This window comes from Xiphophorus hellerii, chromosome 13 (genome assembly GCF_003331165.1).
Source record: "Xiphophorus hellerii strain 12219 chromosome 13, Xiphophorus_hellerii-4.1, whole genome shotgun sequence".
Classification (NCBI taxonomy): Eukaryota; Metazoa; Chordata; class Actinopteri; order Cyprinodontiformes; family Poeciliidae; genus Xiphophorus; species Xiphophorus hellerii.
The window spans coordinates 10038110-10057977 of record NC_045684.1 but is presented as its reverse complement, the minus strand read 5'-3'; the positions used below and the strand labels follow the sequence as shown (position 1 = coordinate 10057977).

The following is a 19868-nucleotide window of genomic DNA, read 5'->3' as shown; positions in this document are numbered from 1 at the left end:
TATTATAAATAAAACATGCAAATAAAAATCTAATTAACTTTTTATGCAAGAAAATAAACATTTTATTGCCTAAAATGCAATACCATGGCATTTCTTTAATGAATATAAACTGGGTGAAACTATGACGTTTGAGAAATTCTAATTTTATTTACAAAGGTGGGGTTTTTATATATAATATATCTTGAATGTATGTATTTTTCGTACAGTTTTGGCGTATATATACGCTAGTTAATGATTAATCGATTACTAAATTACTTGACGATTATTTTAATAATCGATTAATCACGATTGGTTCGATTAATTGTTCAGCTCCAATTAAAAACTACATTAATCTTTGTTTACAAACTTACTGAAAGTAAAGGAGGCATTATCTTGTTACCAGAGAGAAAACAGTTTTACATTCAAAGTTTTTATTTTTTATCCTAAATGGAAAATGTGTTTATTTTTGTACAGTTTTGGTTTAATTAATGCTCTAAATAAGTTTTTTTTTTTTTTTTTCCAAAAATGGCTTTTTTGTGGTTCTGTACACTACAGTTAACGATTAATCAATTACTAAAGTAGTTGATTATTATTTCAATAATCAATTAATCACAATCATGTCAACCCTAATTAAAAATCAAAACTTTTTGTTTACAAACTTGTCAAAAATACAAGGAGGCATTATCTCAAAGAAACCAGATTTAGAACAAGGTTACAGACAATGGTTTATTTTTTTTAATCTGAAATGTAAAATATAGATATTTTTTGAACAGTTTTGATTCCATATAGTCCAATTAACGATTAATTGATTACTAAATTAGTTGATTATTCTTTCAGTAACCGATTAATCACAATTAATCCGATTAATCATTTCAGCCCTAATTAAAACACTGTTCTTTGTTTACAAACCTTCTGAAAATACAAGGAGGCATTATCTGGGCATCGGAGAGAAATCGGGTTTTTCAGGTCTCACTTGTTGGAGTAATGAGGCAAATCCTGTAAAATACGCGCCGGCAGTCGCTCAGAATCAAAGCGAACATCTCTTAGAAGTGAAGAAGCTGGAGAAGCGTTTAGAAATCCCCCCTGAGGAAGAGACTGGAGGCTTTCCAAACTCTGGAATATCTTCAAGGACAATCAGCTAAACAGCTGATATTACCAGAGCCGTGTGAAATCGATTGCTCAAGGTGTTATCTGCGCCGCAAAAATGGCTGGTAATTAGTCATGGCTAAAGGAGTGTTACAGAGAGCGAGATGGATTTAATCTTAATAGATTTCACTGCACTGCAGATACAGGCGCTCCCTCCTCTTCCTCCTCTTCCTCTCTCATATGTGCTGCTGCTAAATTTGCCCAAACCTCCAAACGTTTCGAGGTATTTTATTTTTTTCCTCTAATGCAGCCCGCGCTTGGCAGCTGTGTTTGATTTTATTGTTCAGAGTCTCCAGCTGCAGCCGCAGTGAAGGAGCCATTATTAGGTTGTGTGTAAAAGCTTTGGGTCCACAGCAGATGTTGACTCAGAGATCTCCGGAAAGCATTCAGAGACAACCGGGGGACAAAGCCCTGCCTGGAGGTGAGCTCGTTTGCTCCTCTGATGTCATCCTGATTAAGTTTTCAGTGATTATGTGGGAAGGTTTGGTTTGTTGTTCTGAATACCTGAAGTTTAAAAGTCTCTTTGTGGACGGTGTTTACTGTTTCACCTTCAGCCAGGAGTCATGAAGCTCAAAGGAAAACCCAAGTCCCTTCACTAATTAATCAATCCAAACAATCCTCCATCTTGGTGTGCAGTACAAAGTATTAACCAGAGTTATAATAGTTTTTCATTCTGGTTTAGTTTATTGTGTTGTGACTTTTTGTTTGTCTAATTCAGTCAGTTTTAGTCCGAACGTGTTTCAGGCATCAGGCTTCAGGCTTCAGACTCTACAACCATCTCCCATATATTTCATCTAAATAAATACATTTATTTAACATTTAACGTTTTTGCTGCATGGATTTGGATAGCTCAAATGAGGAGGAGAAATATTTTCAAATAGTAAAAGTTATAACTTAACATTAAAGCTTCCTCCCTGATCCTCTTCCAAGAAAAGTTTTTTCTGTTTTTGTCACTGTAGTCACAACTTGATTGGTCGTAAATTAAAGGACGCGAGCAAATTAGTTTATCCTCCGTAGTTTTGTTTCTGAGATAACGTTGGAAAATGCAGCATACGTGCTACTTGACCCTGCGGGGGTCAGATTTTTGAACTCCAGCGTTGGACGCGTCAGACGCTTCAAAACGCGCCGCGCTAGCCGCTCAGAACGCGCCGCGCTAGCCGCTCAGAACGCGCCGCGCTAGCCGCTCAGAACGCGCCGCGCTAGCCGCTCAGAAGGCGCCGCGCTAGCCACGTAGACTTTGAATGTAAATCTGACGCGAATCAAAACGCGTTTGGTGTGAACACAGCATTAGTGTTTGCTAGTTATTAGCTAAACATTGTTTAGTTTTCTGTAGTTTTAGTGAATACTTTTGCAAGGCACTGACTGTATACCAGGTTTTGAAAGTTGAAATCTAAAACTTTTCTAATCTAAAACTTCAAAACTAAAAGTTTTTAAGCATTTTGTTTGTCTAATTCAGTCAGTTTTAATTAGTTTTAGAGTGTCTTTGAAAGTTTTAATTAGTTAAATCTTGTTTAGTTTCAAATAGTTATTTTAGTTTAAGTTTTTTCTTACTGTGGTTGATTTTAAAAAGGTACAGAATTGAAAAAGGTCAAAGTATTTTGATAATTTATACAATGATTTGGTAGTGAATGTTCAACAGGAGAAACAGTTTTAAAAATGCGTTCAGTTCTTGTTGTTACTCCCAACATGTTGCCATTTTGCAAAATGTTTGTGAGGGAAAAAAATAACAAGTCCAAAAGGCTAATGCATAGATTCATAAAAATAAAGTGTATTATGATTTCAGTATGTTTTAGTTTTATAAACGACACGATACAGTTCCAGTTATAGATTTTCTTCACCATTTTTTATTTATTTCGGTTAACAAAAAAATGTTTTTTCAATTTCAGACTTAATGCTTCATAAGATCAAATTATGAACAAGACATTTTGTGAAATAATCTTCCGCTGAAGTTGAATCATTTCCATCAACATTAAATAATTATTGACTTAAAATAATCTCCGATATCTTGGGAAAAGTTACTTGTTAAGTTAGTTTTGTCTTATTTCGAGTGTACTGAGGTATTTGTATTAGAAACTAAACCAGACTTCTTTGCAAGATTTTGTGTTTTTGCAGTGTAAGTTTATAACTGTTGATGGTTTGCTCAGTTTTCTTTCTCGTGTCGTGATGCACTTCCTGCAGAAGCTGAAGCAGAAGAACCAGCAGCTGAAGCAGATCATGGACCAACTGCGGAACCTCATCTGGGAGATCAACTCCATGCTGGCCGTCCGCAGCTGAACACGCCGACCCGCGCTCGCTAAGGTCGGAGGCGTGCAGGTTGCTAACTGGACAGACCGCACTTTACATGAGAAACGGGAACTCTGGCAATATCAGCGTGTTGGAAACCACAGAAGAAGAACGAGGGACGAAGGGTTGGACGGCAGAGACAGTTCTGTCTACCTCGATGATCTATAATCAGATTTATTTAAGCTAAAGATCAAATATGTTTTATGTAGCTGCAGGCTAAATGAAAAATCCTAGGCGTATTTAATCAGACTATCCTTCCTCCAGACTGAAGTTTGAAGATAATTGGACTCTGAGTTGAAGGACGTGCGACTCACTGTGGCTAAACCGTACTTACAGCTAATAACCACTTCTGGATTCAGTGTAATCTCACCAGTGCTTCACTATGGCTGAGTCTGACCACTCTGTCAAATCCTCTGCTCAACTATAAATCTTTTTGAGATTTCACTGTTTGTTTTCTTTGTTGGAAATCATTCTAACAAAAATGCTGTTGAATTTTTTTATAAGTTTTGGAGATTTATTTCCTATCTTTGGCGATCTCTCCTTCAGGCGTAAAACACTCGAGTTACGAATTTTAATCTTGATAAATGCAGCAAATGCTTCCTGGGTTGTAAATCAACAACCAAACACTGTCAGCCATCCCGCGGTGCATACAGTGGGTTGCTAGGTGACGGATGGCTCTCTGCTGGGGTTGCTAGGTGACGGTGCAGTGGCCTTCTGTGACTCCACAATAAGGATGTTTTCTTTTTAAATGACTCATTTTCCAGACACCAAAAAACATCAACTTAATGCCAAAAGTCTCAGTTGTTTTAGAAGCAGTTGAGACCCAAATGGAGGCACAAAAACATAAATCGAACATATTTCAGGTCATTTTTTTCTTGTTAAATATTCTGCTCAACTCTAAAACCTTTTGAGATTTCAGACATGAGAAGTCAGTGTTTTTGTTTTTGTCAGAGATCGTATTGTACGCTGTCAGATTTTTTTTAGAAGTTTTATATTCCCTCCTTCAGGTGAAAAATGAATTTCTGAACCAGTTAAATTGACTTGAAATGCAAATTTTAATCTTGATAAACGTAGCAAATGGTTTCTGCATGGTAAATCAACAACAAAGTAGCTGTCTTGTCCAGCAGCCATTGCACAGTGCATTCACTGGGGTTGCTAGGCGACGGGTGGAACTCTGCCGGGGTTGCTAGTTGTTTTTTTTAACAACTCATTTTCCAGATGCCAAAAAACATTAATTTATTGCCAATTTTTAGAGGCAGTAGAGACCAAAATGGAAACACAAAACCATAAATAGAACATGTGTTAGATGGTTTTCTGCTACTTTATTTTTTTAGTTTTTGAGAACCTCTCCTGTGTAGGTGGGAGTTTTGGGCTGAAAAATCCCCTGTTCTCCAAAGAAGAACTGTAAACAAATGTAGCATGATTGAACGGTTTGAGGCACTGATCTTTGGTTCACAGTGAGAAACGAATGCACACATTTTGCACCGTACGCTGCGTATTTAAAACTCTGTAAATCACTGAGCTAATTGTAATTCTTCTGTCAGTGCTGGAAGATTGCAACGCTGCATGAGGAGCCGCTTCCTGTGCCGCAGCGAACCTGCAGAGAGCTCCGGCTTTTTTAATTTGAATTTCCAACAAGCTCCATCAAAGGAAGTCCTAATTTAAAAGGGCTGCTCTCATTAATAAACATCGCCACTTCACCTGAAAGTCACCTGCTGGCAGCTTCTAACAGGTTGGTACATTTCCACAGCTAATTCTTCTGTTCTTTAGAGCCGAAATGTCACTTTTCTCTCTCTTTATTTCCCAGTTTAAAAAGCTTTTTTGTTGTTCAAAGCTTGATCGAGGTTCTGATCGTGTGGAGCTTTCAGGCTCAGCAGGACTTTTGTTTTTCTTCGAGTTTCTTTTTAAGGATTGCTACGACGGAGAACAGGACCAAGAGAAATGAGTTCTCATAATATTACAACCTTTTTCAAAAAAGCATGAGGGTTATAAAATTACCAGATTAAAGTCAGATTACTTCATTTTCTTTTTACTTTATTCCTGTATTATTTTGACTTTATTATGATTTTATTCCTGTATTTTTTTGACTTCTCATAATGAGTACTCTGGTAATAGTACCAGTTTTTTATTGTAATATTAGGATTATTTTAATTTTACTACAACTTTATTCTCCTAAGATTATGACTAAGTATTGTGACTTTATTCTCATTTTGACTTTTTTCTCGTATGACTATTCTCAAAATATTGACTTTAATCTCGTATTATTACACCTTTATTCTCATAAGATTATGAGTCATAATCTCAAAACTCTAAGTATTGCGACTTTTCTCATATTATTCTCACATTATTCTGACTTTTTTCTATTATTTCTATTATTTTGATATTTTTCTGGTAACATTAAAAAAAATTTTCCGACTTTATTCTCGATATATTACGGCTACTTTAAAACTACTTTTCTCTCACGTGACTTTATTCTCATAATATTTTAACTTCATTCTCGTAATACTACGACTTTATTCTCATAATTCCTAAACGTTTTTCTCAGCATGGCTCTAATTCTCCGTTGTTTATCAGTAAAGTTAGACGTCGGATTAAAGGAGGGAAGGTCACAGAGGACATAATCTGGAAAACAAAAGGTGATGCGTAAGTCGTTGCCATCACAGATTCTGCAGGCATGTTTGATACGACCCGTTTAATAATTCACAACAAAGCCGGGTCGCAGCGCCGTCGTCCGCAGGGAGGACAGCCAGCGGACCACCAGCGGTCCGAGGACCTCAGTTGGAGAAACGTGTCGGATATCGCTCAGTGAGTAGAGAAATAAAAAACGGTGCTACTATTGAAGAGTAGCATGACTTCAACATAATTTCACTCTAGTAAATGTAAAAAGTATTCGTCCAAGAAATTACTCGAGTAAAAAAGTATTTGGTAAAAAGTCAATTAAAGTACCGAGTAACTGATCGATTTATTAATCGTTTAAACTTCAGACTCAGACGAACCAAAGTGTAAAGTTAAGAGGAATTTTTTAGCATTTTAAGGATGAAAATGACAGTAGTTCATATAAGCAATAAAAATAAATAAAAAATCAGGCAAAACAAAAATTCTATGAAAATGTTTCCAAATCAGTTCCTTTCAATAAAAATCCTGCAGCTTTAACAAAAACTTCAGGCTAAAACTTGTTTGCTTTTCATTCAGTGGGTAGAAAAAAAAAGAAATTTTACTCAAGAGTTGAGATGCATCATAACAAAATTACTCAAGTAAAAGTAAAAATACATCTTAAAGTAATTATTATATATTTTTTTCAAAAGCATTACTGAAGTAACTAACTATTTACTTCCCGGCTCTGGGCTGAACCTCTGCTGATCGATCAGAAACAAACTGCAGACACTCGGCTATAATCAAATATGAGTTTATTTTTTATTATAAATCATTCTTACAAAATGGTCATTTATCTATTTAATTTGTGGCCTCTATAAAAGTCTTCTCTTAGTTACAGGGAGGAAAAGCATCAGGACAGCCAGGCTTCACTGATTCCCTCACGCATCAACAGGAAGCTGTCGCACATTGTCACCATGGTAACGGTGTTCAACATGAAAACAATACGGCTGTGTGTGTTTGTGAGTAAAGCTGCGACTCCTCCGTTGTTTAAAAGTTTGGGATCCTGTTGATAAAAGGCACAAATCAGGAACAGACTCTGAGTTCGGTTCTGAACAAAAAGATGAAAATAAAATCCAGACGCTGCAGCCGAACTCTCCGGTGCGATGAGGAGTTTTCCCCTCACTCTGCTTTTCACACTCGGATCAGAACCATTACCGTAATGAACCATCTGGAGCGACCCAGCTGCCTCCGAATCCGTGCCGGGACTTCATGATTTGACCCCCTCATAAAGCCGAGATGGCCCAGATCTAGATTAGCGTGGATGCTTTTGTGAGATTAGAGCTGCGGCGATGAGTCTGGAAGTTTCCCGTTTGTGTGACGGATGAAACGGGCTGATGTGAACAGCGAGGAGGAAATAAACCGAACAAATGTCAGCTGCTCCCCTCAGAGACGCAGGATTGATGTGCTCAGGTCCAACACAGTGCTTTGGAAAAGTATCCTGTCATCGTTCAACGGGATCGGATGATAAACCAACACAAAGTAACTCATAACTGTGAAATGTCCTGCAAAAAGCTAATATTATATATATATACAAAAAAAACATGAGTGAAAACTTTAAGACAACGTAAAAATCCCAGAAAGAGTTTTAGAAATCGGTGCAGAACGTTGCTCGTTTACTGTTAAGAAATTTGATTTATTCTCACAATAAATTCCAATTACTGAAGTTTCAAACCCCTAAAACTGAATTTAGTTTTACAATTTCCTCCACTGTCTGTTCAATAAGAGTATCAATACATTTGAAAATATGATTAAGTGCAGTTAGTGTGATCAGTTTAGTGATATAAAACACTTTATGTGACTACAGGGTTTCCCTCAGTGTATTATAAGCCTGGCGGGCCTCCAGGCTTTACTTGTGCCCCCGCCAGGCTAAGCATTATTTATTTTAGTTTTTTAATGACTGTCTTTTTAAAAGACTTTATAGTTGGTGTTCAGGTGTTAATCTTCAATCTTCCAATAACATAATTACCAAGTGATATTTTCCAATTTCCTGTCAACGTTTAACTCAAAAACACGACGGGCTGCTGGCTGAACGACTGAACCAGAACCCAGAACCCCGGGCTTTTCTGGGGAAACCCTGGACTGCTGTCCCGAACAGCCGTATATAAATGTTTAGTATATTTTTAAAAATATATATTTGTGGATTGCTGTTAAACAGCTACAAAGTAGCAATAAGTAGTACTTATCGTCACTTTAATGGTACCACAAACTATTGTGGTACCATTAAAGTGGTACCACAATACTGTGGTACTGTTGAGCAGATTTCTAAAGTTAATAGTGAAGTCAGAGCAGTGTGTTACGTGCAAGTGTTTTTAGCTAATATGCTAACAGTTGAGTGTTGCTAACTATTGTAGCAAGCATACTGTGCAAAGAGCTACAATGATAGCATGTAGGCTAACAGTAGCATGCTGACCTAAAGTAACATACTCAAATTAGCCTTTACTTATAAAAGTTAAAATTAGCTAAAATGCTAATTTCAGAACAGTGGCTAACAGTAGCTAGCAGCCAAAGTGTATGACGACATTTTAAACTTTGACAGTAAGTGGAAATGGTTAGCTGTGACGAAGCTTTTTTTGCAGAATGAGGTTTTTCCATTCATTCCAACTGAGTCGAAATATGCATAAAAACTTACAATTCAATAAAATAAGATATTAATACCAATAGTCGTAGCTGTAATGTCTTGAATGTCCACAACATAGAAGTTCAAATGGCTACTACACATTCAAACAATTATTCATGTTTCTAAATTATTTATTAAATAGAAAATCTGATAAGTGCGGCAGACATGCCTGAATAAAGCAGCCAATTTCCTTCAGACGTCAGATAATTAGTAACTAGTCCACCTGTGTTTTGAATTAATTTATTGTAAATGTGGGTAGGGGGTAAAGATGTGGAGAACCTTAAAGCAAAGTTAGGTAGTTTTCAACAAATATGGTGTGATTGGTCAGAAATGTAAAGTGGGTGTGGCTTATCTTCTACTTCCTGCTTTAAAGTTTAAATTTGAGGCTCATTATGGTAACAGAGAAAATCACAAAAAATCTGCCAAATGCAACAGGAAGAATATCTTCTGCTCATATGAGGCCACAATTCAACGTTTTCAGCTACAATTGTAAAACACGGTGATGGCAGTATCATGCTGTGGGGTTACTTCTGTTCAGTGCTGAGAGGAAAGCTCTAGATGTGCAAAGTTGGTAGAAATAAAGTCCAACAGGCTTGCAGTCAGAGGTGATTCTGTGTCTCTGAATAAATTTTTTTTTAAAACCTGCCACACTTTTCAGATTACTCAAACGTTCAGGCATCTGTTTTAAACTTTTAAATTATGTACTACTTTGTGTTTGGTCATATAAAATACATCAAAGCCGGCTGATACTTTCACAAGGCACTGTTTGTTCTGGTTGCAATCCTCTTGAGACATTTAAGACTTGATCCGGATCCAGACGTATCGGATGAAACCAGAACCAGATGTACATTGAACCCAGATTCTGCTTAATGGTCTAACACTGAATTAAACAGATAAAACAAGTAAAAAATGGTATAAAACAATGAAATGATATGCTGAAAGTTGTAAATAAAAGGCTTTTGCGTTGATAAAATAAAAAAGAATCTGATAAAAATGTGACTCTGTTCATCGAACCCAATAGGACCGAGTTTTCAGGTGAAAGTTTGCGGGTCACACATGATGCTTCATCACCAGCTCTTCTGTCTTAACTGAGGCCTGACGAATGGAGGAGAAAACGTTTTAATCAAACTGCCGACGTTGTCTAATATGTCGAGGGGAAACAAACACAAAAAAGAAAGATGGCGTGAAAACGAGCGTTTAGGCAGCGTGATGTGCAGTAAACAACGAAGGCAGACTGCGAGGTCAGAATGGCACTGATTAAAAACGGAAAAGATGGCGGCCAAATGAAAAATTAATCTTTACTCCATTAGGATCGTGTTCATGCAAGAAAAGGTTTGGGTTTGTTCTCCGCTGTGAGCAGCCGGCGTTCGGCGCTACGAACCCACGGAGAGAGAGACGGAAACGAGAGGAAAATGGGTCACGAAATGAGACGACGTCCCAGCAGGCTGTTGGGTCGGACGGAACCGGAGCCAGGCCCGATCCCACCTTCAAATCAAACTAAAACATTTGAACCGCTATTATTTTAAAGAGATTAATATTTCCAGAGGCCATTCAAGGTTAAATATTTACAAAAAAAGCAAATTTGGTATCGATCAAATGTGCTGCTATTTTTAGCTGCACAAACATGGCGCAACTTTTATCAGTTTTGTTGATAATTATGCAAAATTCAGTTTTTCTACTTCCATCATGATTTCTACTGCTTCTAATATCAGCCAAAGCACTTAAAAAAAATCAAAATGAGCAGTTTTAAAATCCTACGGAATGCAGACGCTGCCCTGTCACCTAGCAACCAAAATGGAACTCCAGCACATTTGTTCAGCAGGTCTAACCGCTGTATGCGCTGTACAATGGCTGCTGGAAAATGAGAAAAAAAGTGCTTTGTTATTGACCTTCCGTCAAGAAATCACTACTGGCATTCTTGTTGGTTGTGCAGGAGGCGCCACTTCTGTTTTTCAAAGATGTACGGTTGTAGAATTGCACATTTTGACACATCAAAAATGTATTTGCTTAATGTTAACACGCCAATTACAAAAAATCCTGTTGTCGATTAAAAAGTTTTGGTGCTAGGACATTTTTTTAATTTGCAAAACTGCAATGGAAACACGTTTTTGGAAACACGAGTGTCATGACAAACTTATTCACATGGGATTTTAATTGCAAAATTGTGTTTTTCCCACATTAGCAGAATATTGACAGTTTCTAATGGAGGCATTAAGTTTTGGGGGCGTGGCCATCAGGAGCTTATCTGGATTTTGTGTGAAAATGTTTTGTATAGGCCATTGACCTGTTTAAGGAAGCGTAATAGGTCACCTTTAATATGGGCAGGTTGATCTCTGGTGACCTTTTATTTTTTTTAAATCTTAAATATTATAATGGCACAAAGTGACACCATATTCCATTTGATTTTTCCAGGTTTGTTGACCTTTGATGACCTCTGGATCCACTTATTAATATCTTTGAAATCAGTTTAATTTGAAGAACAGGTGATGGGAGACCGTCTCTCCGGTGTGTCGGGAGAACACCAGCAAACTAAACTAAAGCTCTGTGTGCGAACAGCTTCTACCCACAGGAGTCGGATCTCTCTGTCGGGTCCGGTTTCATGTCCTGATGCGGATGAGGAACGCTCAAACGCCCCTCCCCTCTACCATCCTGCACATGTGCGGAGAAAGCAGGAAACTCGACGTCCTCCAGGGTTTTTCCTCGTACAAAAAAATATTCTAACCCACAGTTTCTTTTTTTGTGTCGTCAGTAGTGCGCGCCGTGTGAAACATCCAGTTCTGTTTGTGTCTCTGTTTGCATTGTTTCTGTTTCCTCCTGATTCCCGTCCGGATCAGGTCCGGGGAGCAGCGGCGGCGGCGCTGTGGTCATTGGCCATGTGCTGAGTGGAAGACAGAGCGCCGTCTCTCCCCGCCCATCCGGCCGTGGTCCGGCTGCTCCTCCGGCTCTCCACGGAGTCTCTGTCGCGCGCCTCCCCCTGCGTGGAGTCCCCCCCGAGGGGGCGGCGGTCCTGTCAGAGCCTCTCGATGTCCCTGTATTTTTTGCGGAGGATGGAGACCTGGTCCTTGAAGAGCACGGGGTCCAGCCTCATCTGGGAGTGGATGAGCGGCATGGCGCCAAACCAGCTGGCGAACTTGTTCATGCAGGTCTGCCGCTGGGCGAAGTGGTCCGGGTCGGCCCAGCGAGACGCCCGTGAAGACTACAGGAGAAAACACACATTTAAAACCCCGTCTACCAACCCAACATCTTCTTCAGGTTTCACTACGGTGTGTTTACCAGGCACATCGGGACGTTTTGTAGGATAATCAACTAAATGTATTTGATTTATTTATTTCAAACAGGTTTTTAAAAACAAAACGAGCAATCAGTAGGACAGAGAAACCAAGAACAAAATGACTAGTTTACTACTTTTCTGTCTGAAAAGGAGTAGGAAGAAGTGAACATTTATTAAATCCAACCTCTTATTTCAATTTAATGAAATAGATGACTTACCAAATCAATAACTATCAAAAATTTGTAATTAAAAGCATGTTATAATATTCATGTTCCTGTTCAGTGTACTGGGGTAAAGAGCCAAAAAACAAATAATATTACAGAACAAAATGATTACAAAATAACTCCAAACAAGACAAGAAAACCTAATAATAATGTAATGCAGGGTTTCCCCAAGAGTATTATAAGCCTGGAGGGCCACCAGGCTTTACTTGTGCCCCACCAAGCTAAACATTACTTCAGTCTTTTTAAAATGTTTACTTTTTTTAAAAAGACTTTATAATTGGTGTTCAGGCGTCAATCTTCCAATAACACACAATTATCAAGTGATATTTTCAAATTTCTTGTCAACTTTAAATATGTTTTAACTCAAAAACACAGCTGACCACTGTATGAATGACTAACACTCAACTCAACCTTTATTATGCCGTATTGAGCGACACACAGCCTCTCTAATCTTATTGACTCATGTCTGTCTATATGATGGCAGCTGGAGTAATTTATTGTGTGCTCTTATTGAGTATATGGTGTATTTATAGTCTGATTTTAGTATTTGTTTTTATCACGAGGGCATTTCAATATAAATCCTGTCTGAGTGGAGTCCCTGTGTCTTCCAGAAGTATTTATTCTCCTTTTTCGGGCTTTTTCTGACGGAGACCTGGTAATGACAATTGTAAATAATAACGGGACACACAGTAATTACAATACCTTCAGTTATTAAAATGCATCATATATAAAATATGACTTAAAATAATGCAGGTTTTCAGAGAGCTACTTACTCAGCATTTAGGTAAATGTAACCCAGATCTGACTTTCATGCATCTGAGTGTCTGATTTTTTTAACCCACACAATAAATCTCATTTGTTATAAACAGGACATGTTGCAACTTTTCCCTCATAATTCTGCAGCAGAAGAAGCCAGAGGCGTTAAATCAGGACGTAAACAACGGCTGAAGCTAGAAACACAGCAAACTTCCTCATTTACCGTAATTTCTGGAATACAGTCTCAGTCTTTTCAGTCTGGTCGGTCCTGAGATTTAAATATGATTTTTTCCCCCCTCTTTGTTGCATTTTTATGTGCCGGAAAACATTTTTATTTACAGCAGCTTTTCATCAAAGGATCTGATTAATGAGCTATTTGAAATATTTGTTCCTTTTATGTTTATACTTTGATGTTCTCTGAAGTATTTGTGTATGAATGTTGCTAAATAAATAAACTTGCTTTATCTAAACAGTGCAGATTATTGAGACTTAGATAGACAGAGGAGTATGAGATTTAAAAAATGAAAAACGTGGGAATTCTGTCAGGAACTCAAATGAAGGACAGACGGATAAAACGCTTTAAATACTGAATAAACAGCAATTAAAGCTAATGGTTCAGATCTACTAAATCATGTTTGATCCATGATGATGATCTCTGATTTTATGAATGAAAGCAGTCGGGCTCTTCGGTTTTATTTCTCTGGAACAATTTGTCTAACATTTCAACTTCTGATTCACCATCAGAGGAGCAACAAACTTCTCCATCGATCATCGGCCGCTGCATGTTTGTGGGTTTGGGAATCTGGACGTCGTTTCCCTCGTTTCTGAGCTTTCGTCCTGCGGCCCCCAGGGGCCTAGCTAAAGTACAGCGTTATAAATCAAGCTGAGAAGCAGGGAGAGCTGGCTGCAGCTCAAAGGAAACAATGGCTGCAAGATGAGTCAGAAGAAGGAAGAAAATCAAAATAACTCGGGTTCTGGTCCAACACTACAAGCTTCACGATTTACTGCAGCATTAATAATAAAGTTAGTTTTGGTGGCTTCCTCACCTGCCCCATCATGGTCTCAGTAATAATAATAATAAAGTTAGTTTTGGTGGCTTCCTCACCTGCCCCATCATGGTCTCCTTGTACTGCTTCTTCTGTGTGATCTTAATGGGCGGCAGCTTGGTGACGGCCGACACCAGGAAGTTCATCAGGATGTCCTCGCAGTTGGCCAGCTGGTCCACCATGTTCTTCAGGCTGCTGGGCAGGTAGTGGGTGTACAGGAAGTGGTAGTACCTAAGAGACGGGAGCTGGATTAGGATTACGCTGAGATTACAGAATAGAGTTACTCTATTTGGGATTTAAATATGGCTTCTACAAATGATTAATCGGATTTTAAAAACTGGTAGGTTTAGCTTCATTTAGCCTCTAAAGCCGAATTTGGTGGTAACTAGTTACATTTACTTAGTTACTTTTACTTGAGTAAGTTTCTGGATACTGCGAGTAACTTCACCGAATGAACAAATTTATTTTAACCACCAGAAACACATAAACCTGCAGTTTTTGTTAAAGTTTCACAAGTTTTACATTGAAACAGTTAAAAAATGTGTATTTTGCCTGATTATGTAATTATGTTATTTATATATATTTTCATTTTGATAATTAAAATGCCAAAATTTCCACTCAACTTTATATTTTGGTCAGTGTGATTATGCAATTTTTAAATATTAAATTATTGATAATTTCATCAGTTGCCCAGTATTTGAGAAGATTTTTACCAAATGGAATACCATGGCAAAGTGTTGCAAAAATACAAAACCTTACCAAGTAAATTTGGTCTAGATTATAAAGAGAATATCTTCGTACACTTGAAATAAAACAAAAACTAACAAGTAACTTTTCAGCAAGAAAGAATAGATTGTTTAAAGTCAATATTTCCTTAATATTGACAAAAAACTGTCTTGTTATAAGTGAAATAATCTGCCAGTGGAAACAGCTATTTTTATCTATTTTAAGAAATTACTGACTTAAAACGAGCTCCTACATCTTGTTTAAAAGTTACTTGTAAGTTAATTTTATCTTTTTTCAGTCGTAATAAAATATTTCCACAGGAAACACAAAATCACTTGATAAGATTTTATGTTTTTGCAATGAGAACAAGATGGATGGATTCAGTTTCCTTTTTATCTCTTTCAATTGTTTTGTTTATTTATTTTGGATATTTAAAATGTCTTCCAGTTCAAGAGTTAAATGTTTATTAGATTTTACAGTTTATTGATATTTGAGAAGGTCTACTTGCATTATTTTCGCTATTATTATTAAATTACTAGAAAATTGTCTCAAAACAATATTATTGTTTATCGCAATAACTTCTGGGACAATTTATATAACAACTGTTCAGCAAGTTGTTAAAGTGATGGGAGCTAATCTGGGCTGATAGACGGAAGGATGAAGGGATGGATGACTAGAAAACCCATTTAGAGAACAGGATAGGGAGTAAGTGGTGGGATCTGGAGAGACGAGTGTCTTCCATATTATATTTCCCGAATGATGCTTCTACTCCAGTGTTATGAGAGCTATATTAGGAGTGATTAGGCGCTGGGAGGTGCTGACTCTCTGACTCCAGCCTGATGTGGCGTCCTCCTGACAGCAGACTGAAGCCATATTGAAGCTGACAGGACATCAGCTGAGCCTCATGTAGGAGCTACAGAGCTCTGCGTTCAAGACAAATCGACTTTTATTCTAAAACGTAGTCGATGTCAAAACCGTGGTTTCCTGAGGCTGTGCTCCACTGAACATCACATTTACTTTATGAACTGCAGATCACTGCTTCAAAGCGCTCCATCAAAACAGAGACGAGCCAGAGGGGGTTCTCTGCAGATTCAAAGTGGGCGTTTCTAAAGACTGGCTAAGGATTGACTGGCTAATTCCAGCAGCAAAAATATTTCAGAAAGTTGCAGAAATCATCTATGGTGACTGCTTTAAAAAGTTGAACGAGAAAAAAGAAGCTAAGGGTACAAAAGCCTACTTCGTCTGTAGGCAGTCCCATTTATAGACGAGAGCGGAGTGGAGAAGGGCAGAGCCGTACCTGTGGAACATGGCAGCGCCGGTCAGAACCATAGAGTAGTCGTTGGTCCATTTGGAGGTGTAGCCCCAGCGCTCCTTGTTGCTGTCCCAGAAGTGGCTGCGGGCCGGATAACCCACGATCCGCTCCGGAAAACTCTGCCAGACGGTGAAAGCAAAGTCCACCTGGACAAAACGTTAGCAAGGAGGAGTGAATTCACCGTCAATATTACGAGAAAAAACCCAACAAACAATCAAACAACAACAAAAAAAACAGATTTATGCAGGGTCGGTACACTTTTCAATAAAAACTCAGGCACTTTTCAAGTACGTTTTAAATCTTTTCCAGGGCCACACTTTACAAATTAATTAAAAAACTATTTAAATTCACTATTATATAATGTATTAGTTAACATCTTGTGGTAGTATTCAACATTGTAGGTAAATTAAACCTGTGTTTTGTAATGTCTCTCACAAATCACATGTACCCGACCGCTCTGAGAAAAAAACACAAATATAATAATACAATTTCAATAACATAAAATATAAGCCAACCTTTATTTCAATTACACGGAACAATAAGTTATTGAGTCATCAGGATAATAAATGTTCATTACATTGAAACAATCCAAGCAAACTGTGGGTAAATGCTCAAATTAAATACTTCAAGTTACAAAACAAATCTCTAAAAAATGTTTTTGGTAGGCTTTTTGGAATTCACCAAATAGAAATAATTTTTGTAATTCTAATGAACCTAAAAGAGAAGAAGTTTAGTTTGATTTTAGTTCAGACAGTGAGAAAAAAAAAGTTTTGTGTCTTTTTTTTTTGGTGTATAAAAATAACTGGTTTCACCTGTAAATAATGCTTTAGAAATTTAGACTTTTATTCAAACATTAAATTAAACTTTATTACAAAACTGTTACGTTTGAAAATAAAGCACTTTCGATGACTTTACGTGGAAATCAAGGACTTTCCAAAACTTGAGAACACCTAATTGAAATTCAAGGATTTCAAGCAGCCGTATGAACTGTGATTTTAAGCATTTAGTTAACTATCCACAGTAGAAATTACTTAATTTCAGTTATCTGATTCAAGAAGTAAAACACAAAGCCATCCATATTAAGGGTTAAATCCAATTTAAAGCTTGTAGGAAGGTTTGTGGTAAATTGAGTCACCCCTTGTTGCTAGGAAACGGGAAAAACACTTATCAGCTAACCAAACAGAAGGACTGAATCATTTAATGAAGTTTGTGAAGGTAAAAAAACCTCACGGATAAAGTGGTTAAGACTTTTATTTCTTTAAAAAGCATTTTTGACTTTTTAAGGTGAATTTAGTCCATCATAGGCAAAGAAAAGTGGGACAAAAATCTCCAAAGTGATGATGATGTTAGTTCCTGCCTTTAAAGGGGGAAAATACTTTTTCTCATTTATAGGTTTGGATTGTTTTTCTCTCATAATTCATTTGATTACTGAGGTTATCTTTGTGAAGCAAAAGCAAAAATGGGCCCAGACCCCTCCACTGCGCCTCACATAAAACTCTGGAGTAAACAGGAGGATAAAAAGAAAGACTTTGTTTAGATGAAAGCCCAAAAGCGTTGCAGTGAAGAAAAAGTTTTCCTCTGAGCTGACATTAAAGCTGCGACTTCTAAAACCCACGGAGAACAGTTTGTGCTCAGCTATCTTCATGGGAGGAACACAGGTGGAATTAGTTTTGGGTGATGGATTCCTGGCTCCCTCGGCTCTGCCATCTTGATCCGCACCAACAGCCTTTTTATGAGATCTAATTCTGCGCTCTTCAAAGCAGCATCTGGCTTCCCATGGTGCTGCGCCAGAACTTGTCCCCGGTTTAAAAACAAAAAACAAGAAAACAGCACAAAACAACAAAAAAAACACACACACACACATAAACACCAAACCCAGGAATGATCCCGACAGCATGTGGAACAAAGAGAAACAAACAAAAAAAAAAAATCACTGCTGCTCCCAATTAGGCGAGCGGACAAGCTCAGATGGGTTTCCAACAGACTGAACAGAAGTGAAAGTAAGATGAGAAATTTATAAATAAAACCAGAATAAAGATGAACTTTTAGGCAAAACTCACATTTTGCACATTTTTATACTCCCATTTTATACTCCCAACTGATTCTAAAACCAGTCAAGCACTTAAAAAAAACCACACTGCTGTTTTTTGGTAAAAAGTTAAAGTTGGTGTCTGGAAAATGAGTCATTTCAAAAACCTAAGTCACAAATCAGCAGGCACTGTCCCTCACCTAGCAACCCAAGTTGAGGTCCAAAACAATTTGATCACCTGAATAGTCACAGTAACAAAATATACACCATTGATATAAAAAATATCCAAAAATATAAACAACTGTATATCAATAAAGTACCTACAGATAAAATTAAATAGAAATACAATCAACAGATCCAGAATATGATCTTTTTGTATATACAGTTTTCACAGAGCTCACATGAAGTTAACTAAACAGCACATGTGATGTATTTGTTGTTGCTCTATTCATGTTGGCTTAATCTTTTTAAAGATGTACGGTTGTATAATTACGCATCTGTTTGCTGAGTGTAAATGTTGAGTTGGGGGCGTGGCCAGAAACAGCTTATTTGGATTTAAAGTGACACGACGCCTTAAAACAACTCTTTATGAAATGAGCTCAAAATAGGCAGAATTGAACAAACTAAAATTTCATTATCCAAGAATGATTTTGAGCAGAAAAATGTAATGAACATGTTTTGTATACATCTCGCCTAACATGTTCAAGGAAACATAAAAAAGGCGTTTGATCTGCAGGTGGCCTAACAGAAAGATGGCGGCTGTGGTGTAATGTGAGGAGTTACCTCTGTGGTGGACAACACGGTGTCTTCGTCCAGGCTGAGGACAGCGTCGGTCACGATGGACTTGTACGGCAGGAAGCGGCTGCTCATGACCTGCAGGGAGGAGAAACAGAACCCAGAGTGAGAAACAAGCCAGAACAGCTGGAGAACCGGGTTGATAAATGATTATTTGGTTACGAGCCTCAAAGAGACGGACAGAGCAAAGAGAAACCAGATACACTCTCAATTTATTATACATAGTTTAATTTTTCCTGTTAGTTTTGATGATTATAGGATGGAAACAAAAAATCTGATCTCAGTACATTTTATTATTACGTACAACTAGGGCAAAAAGAATTAATGAAATTTTTAAAAATCATTAAAAAACAATTATATACAATAGAAAAAATACATAAATCAATAAAAGGAAAGACAGCAGAGACAGCAGAGAAGAAAAAAAATCTTATGTCTTTTATCCCCAAAATATATTCAAATAGGGATTTACAAAAAACAAAACTAAACAAAAACAAAATCAACTCAAAACACAATTTGTATTATGATTAATCAATTAATCATAACTGAAATAATCATCAACTAATTTTGTAATCAATTTATCATTAACTGGAGTATATAAACTCCAAAAAAAAGCTATTTGATGAAAAAACTATATTCTGAAAAGTAATTAAGCCAAAACTGTACAACATATACATTTTGCATGTATAATATAAAAACCTTTGTCTATAGATACGTTCTACCTAGAATTCCTCAAGTGGCAATTTTAGCTTCACCTGGTTCAAATTTTGTTTAAAAAAATCTCCTACTTTTTTTTTTTTTTTTTACAAATAATTTTAATAAATCATAAATGTATCAAATCTGTAATCAAATTCTAAATTAGTTTACCCAAAAATGCTAACAAAAGCTAAATTGGAGCGGAGAATACTCTGGGATCCAAAAAGAGTTTATTCCAGATTTCTACATCTAAAAACAATCCAACTCATCTGTACCTAAGACAAATGGCAGTTCACAGTGAATTTACAGCAGCGTAATGCTAATACACGTTTCCAT

General features: G+C 37.2%; 2 protein-coding genes across 3 annotated transcripts in view; one reads left to right on the top strand and one right to left on the bottom strand.

The window, feature by feature from the left end:
• The window catches only part of med30 (mediator complex subunit 30), a 47734-nt gene extending 43882 nt beyond the window's left edge, over window positions 1-3852 (top strand). For both annotated transcript variants that reach the window (XM_032581637.1, XM_032581636.1), the window contains exon 5: window positions 3304-3852. In XM_032581637.1, the coding sequence (XP_032437528.1) occupies window positions 3304-3399 (96 nt within the window). In that variant the 3' untranslated portion in view covers window positions 3400-3852. The remainder of the gene's footprint in view (window positions 1-3303) is intronic.
• A 2946-nt stretch (window positions 3853-6798) lies between these two features.
• Window positions 6799-19868, bottom strand: part of LOC116731796 (exostosin-1b) — a 155902-nt gene continuing 142832 nt past the window's right edge. Inside the window, exons 8-11 of the mRNA XM_032581635.1 lie at window positions 18828-18917; window positions 16001-16161; window positions 14037-14208; window positions 6799-11876 (exon numbers count right to left, since the gene is read on the bottom strand). Coding sequence (XP_032437526.1) covers window positions 11691-11876; window positions 14037-14208; window positions 16001-16161; window positions 18828-18917 — 609 coding nt within the window. The 3' untranslated portion in view covers window positions 6799-11690. The remainder of the gene's footprint in view (window positions 11877-14036; window positions 14209-16000; window positions 16162-18827; window positions 18918-19868) is intronic.